The sequence below is a fragment of the Mandrillus leucophaeus genome, unplaced genomic scaffold (genome assembly GCF_000951045.1).
Source record: "Mandrillus leucophaeus isolate KB7577 unplaced genomic scaffold, Mleu.le_1.0 Scaffold11, whole genome shotgun sequence".
Lineage (NCBI taxonomy): Eukaryota > Metazoa > Chordata > Mammalia > Primates > Cercopithecidae > Mandrillus > Mandrillus leucophaeus.
Genome location: NW_012099209.1, coordinates 328,699 through 336,005, shown reverse-complemented (window position 1 = coordinate 336,005; position 7,307 = coordinate 328,699). Strand labels below are relative to the sequence as shown.

The following is a 7,307-nucleotide window of genomic DNA, read 5'->3' as shown; positions in this document are numbered from 1 at the left end:
CAGGAGATCAAGACCATCCTGGCTAACACAGTGAAACCCCGTCTCTACTAAAAATACCAAAAATTAGCCGGGCGTGGTGGCGGGCGCCTGTAGTCCCAGCTACTCGGGAGGCTGAGGCAGGAGAATGGAGTGAACCCAGAGGCAGAGCTTGCAGTGAGCAGAGATCGCGCCACTGCACTCCAGCCTGGGCGACAGAGCAAGACTCCATCTCAAAAAAAAAAAAAACCTGCCAAATTGTCTTCCAAAGTGGTTGCACCTTTTTACCTTCCTACCAAAGCATATGAGAGTTCCTATTGCTCCACATCCTCTCCAGCACTAAAATTACCATACTGTCATTTTAATTTTAGCCATTGGATGTGAACTGACAGCTCATTGTGGTTTTGATTTGCATTCTTCTCATGGCTGAAAATGTGTATCTGACTGGGACTACAGGTGCGTGTCACCATGCCTGGCTAATTTTTGTATTTTTTGTAGAGTCAGAGTCGTGCTCTGTTGCCCAGACTGGCCTTGAACTCTTGGGCTCAAAATCCTCCTGCCTCGGCCTCCCAAAATGCTAGGATTACAAGTGTGAGCCACTGTGCCTGGCTGCAAAGTGTTTATTTGGGGTCTCTTCTGTAAGGGCACTAATCCCATTATGAGAACCCCACCCTCATGACCTAATTACCTCCCAAGGGTCCCACCCCCTAATACCTTAGAGGTTAAGACTTCAACAAATCAATTTGAGAGGAACCCAATTCAATTAATAACAGGTATGCAGTGGCATATGCTTATGGCTTTAATGTGCAATTTATATGATATCTGCCAACCATATAATTTCGTTGGTGGTGTCTATTGAAATCGTTCACCCAATTTTTTTTTGAGACAGGGTCTTGCTAAGTTGCCCAGGTTGGACACAACCTAACCGGCTCAAGTGATCCTCCTGCCTTGGTCTCCAGAGTAGCTAGGACTACAGGTGTGAGTCACCATGTCCAACTTCTTTTGCCCAATTTGGTGTGGAGTTTCTTTCTTTCTTTCTCTTTCTTTCTTTCTTTCTTTCTTTCTTTCTTTCTTTCTTTCTTTCTTTCTTTCTTTCTTTTCTTCCTTTCTTTCTCTGTCTCTCTCTCTTCCTCACTCTCTCTCTCTCTTCCTCGCTCTCTCTCTCTCTCTTTCTGACAGGGTCTCACTGTTCCACCCAGGCTGAAGTGCAGTGGCCCAATCTTAGCTCGCTGCAGCCTCAACCTCCTGGGCTCAAGTGATTCTCCCCACTCAGCCTCCAGAGTGGCTGGTTCTACAGGCACGAGTCACCACACCCAACTAATTTTTAAAAATTTTTTGTAGAGATGGAGTCTCACTATGTTGTGCAGACTGATCACCAACTCCTGGGCTCCAGTGATCTTCCTGCCTCAGCCTCCCAAAGTGCTGGGATTACAGGTGTGAGCCACCAAGCTCAGGCTTTTTCCCTTATAATTGAAGGGTTCTTTTTCACAGCTTTACTGAGGCATCACTGACAAATGATGTACTGTGTATATTTGCAATGTACAATGTAATAGGTTCTGACATGTGTATAGACCCGAGAAACTAGCACAGTCAAAGCAATTAACAGATTCATCACCCATGTCCCTTTGCCCCTTCAAAATCCCTCCTGCCCACCCCACCCTACCCACTTTTCACCAAGCACCCATTGATCAGCTTTCTGTTATTATACATTAGTTTGCTTTTTCTAGGATTTCATATAATGGATGCATACAGTCTTTTTTTTTTTTAAAGAATGAGTTTCGCTCTTGTTGTCCAGGCTGGAGTGCAATGGCACAATCTCGGCTCACTGCAACCACCGCCTTCCAGGTTCAAGCGATTCTCCTGCCTCAGCCTCCTGAGTAGCTGGGATTACAGACACCCGCCACCACGCCTGGCTAATTTTTGTAGTTTTAGTAGAGGTGGGGTTTCACCATGTTGCCCAGGCTGGTCTTAAACTCCTGACCTCAGGTGATCTACTCGCTTCGGCCCTCCAAAGTGCTGGGATTAGAGGGATCAGCCACCATGCCCAGCCATCCCCACATCTTGAGGCCAAAATCCCAGGCATGTGGCCGAGCTTGGTGGTTCATGCCTGTAATCCCAGCACTTTGGGAGGCTGAGGTGGGTGGATCATTGGAGGTCAGGAGTTCAAGACCAGCATGGCAACATGCTGAAACCCCGCCTTTACTAAAAATACAAAAATTAGCCGGGCGTGGTGGCGGGCGCCTGTTATCCCAGCTACTCCGGAGACTGAGGCAGGAGAATCGCTTGAACCCAGGAGGTGGAGGTTGCAGTGAGCCGAGATCACACTACTGCATTCCAGCCTGGGCAACAGAGTGAGACTCTATCTTAACCAAAAACAAAAAACAAAATCCCAGGCATAAATCAGACAAGCCACGAGGGTTCATTCACAATGATTTATTGGCTGCTCCTCCACGCCGAGCTGAGGTGGACAAGCAAGAGGATGAAACCTCTCCAGGACCCACCTAACTCCCAGGCATCACAGGAACAAGGCACTTTTCCAACGGCCTGGCAACATCTGGGACTCCAACGAGGTCTGGGCCCAAACCTCACCTGAGACTGGCCATGCCTGTCCCATGCACCCACCCCCCTCAGACATCCTGGTGACCTAGGCTGAGACGAGGGTGGCCAGGAAGGACCCTGCAGCTATAATATCATCCACCTCGCTCACACTGAAGCAGGTTCCTGGCCCGCCCAGCAGCAGCACAAGGCTGAGCACAGAGCAGGGAAGCATCCGTATGTTTGTTCAATGGCTGAATGAGTGACAACGGACTCCAGCCTGAGGGAGACCTGATACTACCAAGTCCCAACTGTGCACACTCACAGCCCCTCAGTAGAGCTGGATCGTGGAACCCCATCCAGCTGGCTCCATTTCCTTGGTTTAGGGGGAGCCTGAGACGAACAGATCACAAGCCTTTCACACCATCTGATCTCTCAAGCCTGCCCTAGACGTGTCTACCAAGGGCTTCCTTTGTGCCAGGGAACTTGTGTGTTTCTCTGATCCACACACACGAATGATCTAAAATGCAAAGCCATGTGCAATCATAATTTCCAACCGTCCTGTTCTCCCCTCCTGACTGCATGAGGCTCAGGAGCATGTGAGCCTTTTTCAGCCGCAGCTTCACATCAGCCCTTCTGTACAGTGAGGGGGCCAAGGGTCGCCACTATACAGATGGGCAGCGCCAAGCTCAGAGGAGGAAGGCAACTTGTCCAGGGACACCCAGCAAGAGTCGGGACTTTCTGGGTACGGGAAAAGGTCTAGCCACTGAGAAGCGTGGGTAAGAAGAGACTTTGAAACGGCAGCACCTGGCTCATAGGTACTTAAAAAATGTCCATCAAATGAATGGATCACAACATGGCTTGAAGTTCTTCAGGAGTCAATATGCAATTTTTTTTTTTTTTTTTTTGAGACAGGGTCTTGCTCTATTGCCCAGGCTGGAGTGCAGTGAGATGATCTTGGCTCACTGCAACCTCCACCTCCCGGATTCACGTGATTTTCCTGCCTCAGCCTCCCGAGTAGCTGGGATTACAGGCGTGCACCATCGCGCCTGGCTAATTTTTGTATTTTTAGTAGAGACGGGGTTTCACCATGTTGGCCAGGCAGGTCTTGAACTTCTGACCTCAGGTGACCCGCCCACCTCGGCCTCCCAAAGCGCTAGTATTATAGGCATGAGCCACTGCGCCCAGTCAAGATGCAATTTTAAAGAAGGAAAAATAGAACTAAGAATATAAGTGCCAACCAGTGATATTCTTGGCTGGAGCTGCTGCCAGGATTCCGTGAACCCCTCCAAAACCTGTGACTCTATGGGGTCCTGGCAGAAAGAAAGAGGGAACCCCAATTTCTACAAAAGTTCTTCATCCTCATCCCCAGATCTCAACCCTCACATCAGCCCTGGAGGGTGAGCCAATGACCCTGATGTGCAGATGGGGAAGTCAAGGCCAGGGAAGGATAGATCTGAGTGCAGGAAGCCTCCCAGCTCAGAGGGTCCTGGGTCCAGGTCCTCTCTCCAGTGCCCCTTGGGCCACCCCCTAATCCGCCTTCTTGGTCTTCTTCTTCCTGGAGCCCTCGCTCAACTCCTCCTTGGACTTGGCAGGCATGGCCGAATGCTGAGCTCCTGGCCCACCACCGCCGTGGGATCCACCGTGGTTGTCATGGTGATGGTCACCCCCGCAGGCCGAACCAAACAGCACGGGGCAGATGTAGCCCTCCAGGGCATCAAAGGGGGAGGTGTGTGAGTGGGTGGCTGTCAGAAACACCTGAGGTGGGGTGGCCAGGGGGACAGCAAGAGAGACAGAGGGAGACCAAGGTGGAAAGCAAAGCAGGGGATGGCAGGGTAGGGAGAAGAGGGGAGAGAGCATCATCAAAGTCAAGGTTGGAGGTAGTCCCGACCCAGCCCTCTGGAGGTAGCCCCGACCCAACCCTCTGGCTGCATGCAGCCCCAGGATGATGGGTGACCATCCCAGGTTTCCCAGGATGCCAGACTTCAAGTGTTGACCCCTGGAAAGTTCCAAGCACACTGGAACTGCTGATCACCCATCCCCCCAGAATTCCCCATGACACCTGGGCTCAGAGAAAAGCTGCTGCGCTAAGTGCAGGTCTGAAGGTCTGTGTCCTCCCAAATTCATATGTTGAAACCTATCACCAAGGTGATGACATTAAGAGGTGAGGGGTGATTGGATCATGAGGGTGGAGGCTTCAGGAATGATATTAGTGCGCTTGTAAAGAGGTCCAGGAGAGCTAACCAGTCCCTTCCACCACGTGAGGACACAGTGAGATGTTGCCTGTCTGCAACCAGGAAAGACAGTCCTCATCAGAACCCGACCAGGCTAGTACCCTGATCTTGGACTTCCCAGCCTCCAGAACTGTAAGAAATACATTTCTTCCTTTTCCTTTTTTTTGGAGACAGGGTCTCACTCTGTTGCCCAAACTGGAGTGCAATGGCATGATCTCAGGTCACTGCAGCCTCCGCCTCCTGGGTTCAAGCAATTCTCATGCCTCAGTCATCCAAGTAGCTGGGATTACAGGCATGCGCCACCATGCCTGGTTAATTTTTGCATTTGTGTTTTGTTTGTCTATATGTTTGTTTTTGAGACAGAGTCTCACTCTGTTGCCCAGGCTGGAGTGCGGTGGTACGATCTTGGCTCTCTGCAAAGTCCACCTCCCGGGTTCAAGCAATTCTGCTGCCTCAGCCTCCCAAGTAGCTGGGATTACAGGCATGCGCCACCATGCCTGGCTAATTTTTGTGTTTTTAGGAGAGATGGGGTTTTGCCATGTTGCCCAGGCTGGTCTTGAACTCCTGGCCTCAAGTGATCTGCCTACCTTGGCCTCCCGAAGTGCTGGGATTGCAGGTGTGAGCCCCCATGCCCGGCCAAAGAATAAATTTCTGTTGTTTCTAAGCCACACAGTCTATGGCACTGCATTCTGTTATACAGCAGCCTGAATGGACTAAGACATTGGGCCTGGGTTGGAGCTACAGACATAGCAGAACAGGATCCCAGCCATCTGCTTGCCTCTCCCTTCTCCCCTAATGCAGGGAGACTTGTGCTTACTTCCTTTTGACAGCCCTGCAGTCCTCGCCCAGGGAAGACACAGCCCCGAGCTGAGGTCTTCATGCAGAGGGAGAGAGTCCAGCCCCTGAAGACCCCTCCTGGGTGGGGCGATGTCAGCTCAAGGCACAACTGTCAGACTAGAACTATTCCTGGTCCAAATGAGGTCCCGGCTCCCTGATGCTGCCATTTCAGCTTCTTATCCCTCTGGTCTCTGTACCCAAGGGACTGGGCCCACCTTGACCTTGGTTCAAGCTGGGCCCTTTGCACAGAAGGCCTGTTCCCCTTACCTGTGTCCTGGCTGCTGGACACTGCCTTTTTAAAGACTCTTCCCAGCGACCTACTGGCAAGCATCTCCCCTCTCTGGGCTGCCCTGTCCCAGCCACATAAGGCTGGGAGTGTCCAATTTCCCCACTTCCAGCCTGGAGGTGACAGGGTGGCACTGGTCAAGGCAAGAACGCTGCAGGAAGAGAAAGGCTTACCTTACAGGACACCATGAACATGGTGAAGATGAAGATGAGACTGGCTTTGGACACTGGGAGCCAGCGGGTCTGCTGGAGGGTGAAGAGGATGGCTCCATACAGGCTGGCCTTGGTAGGGCTGGAGGGAGCAGCTGTCATTACCGGGAGGTGCCTGCATGGCTCAAGTCTTTGTAACTCTGGCCCAGACAACCCCCTGCCCTGGCACCAGCTCCCATCCCAGCTTCTCTCTTTTCTTTTCCTTTTGAGATGGAGTCTCACTCTGTTGCCCAGGCTGGAGTGCAGTGGTGCAATCTCGGCTCACTGCAATCTCCGCCTCCTAGTTTCAAATGTTTCTCCCACCTCAGCCTCCCAAGTAGCTGGGATTACAGGCATATGCCACCATGCCTGGCTAATTTTTGTATTTTCAGTATTTTGTATTTTTAGTAGAGACGGGGTTTCACCATGTTGGCCAGGCTGGTCTTGAACTCCTGGCCTCAAGTGATCTGCTCGGCCTCCCAAAGTGCTGGGATTATAGGTGTGAGCCATTGCGCCCAGCCACAGCTTCTCCTGATTGTAAGTTGGGAGGGTGAGGTGGTGTCATCCTATGCATGATGGGTTAACCTGGTCCAAGGAAAGGTCTGGCCTTTGTCCAGCTCCTGGAATATGCCCTCTAAGCCCTTGGAGTGTCCTGCCTTGATAAAACTGTCTTTGTTTGCCTGAGGGTCTTGGGCCACACCAGGTAGTAACAGTATAATTTATGGTGGGGGTCTTGGGCCATGTAGCATCAGCTGGACCTCTAGAGGGGCTGAAGACTGAGGTCAGCCACACAGGTGGTTAGCTAGGTCTGAGCCGCAATAAAAACCCTGGATACCCAGGCTCAGAAGAGCTTCCCTGGTTGGCAGTACGCCATGCATGTTGTCACACATTGCTGCTGGGAGAATGAAGCCCTGTCCACATGATTCCACTGGGAGAGGAAAACTGGATGTTTGCACCTTTTCTCTCCTGTACTCTGCCTCATGCACATTTTGCCCCTGCTGATTTCTTGTTTGTGTATGAGTCAGAGTCTCACTCTGTCACCCAGGCTGGAATGCAGTGCTATGATCTCAGCTCCCTGCAACCTCCACCTCCTGGGTTCAAGTGATTCTCCTGCCTCAGTCTCCCAAATACCTGGGATTACAGGTGCCCGCCACCACGCCAGCTGATTTTTGTATTTTTACTAGAGATGGGGTTTCTCCATGTTGGCCAGGCTGGTTTTGAACTCCTGACCTAGAGTGATCCACCTGCCTC

The 7,307-nt window shown here is 51.4% G+C and overlaps 1 protein-coding gene across 1 annotated transcript in view; it reads right to left on the bottom strand.

Annotated features, from left to right (window-relative positions):
* Positions 1-3,400: 3,400 nt before the first annotated feature.
* The window catches only part of TMEM38A (transmembrane protein 38A), a 21,867-nt gene continuing 17,960 nt past the window's right edge, over positions 3,401-7,307 (bottom strand). Inside the window, exons 4-5 of the mRNA XM_011989932.1 lie at positions 6,042-6,159; positions 3,401-4,269 (exon numbers count right to left, since the gene is read on the bottom strand). Coding sequence (XP_011845322.1) covers positions 4,042-4,269; positions 6,042-6,159 — 346 coding nt within the window. The 3' untranslated portion in view covers positions 3,401-4,041. The remainder of the gene's footprint in view (positions 4,270-6,041; positions 6,160-7,307) is intronic.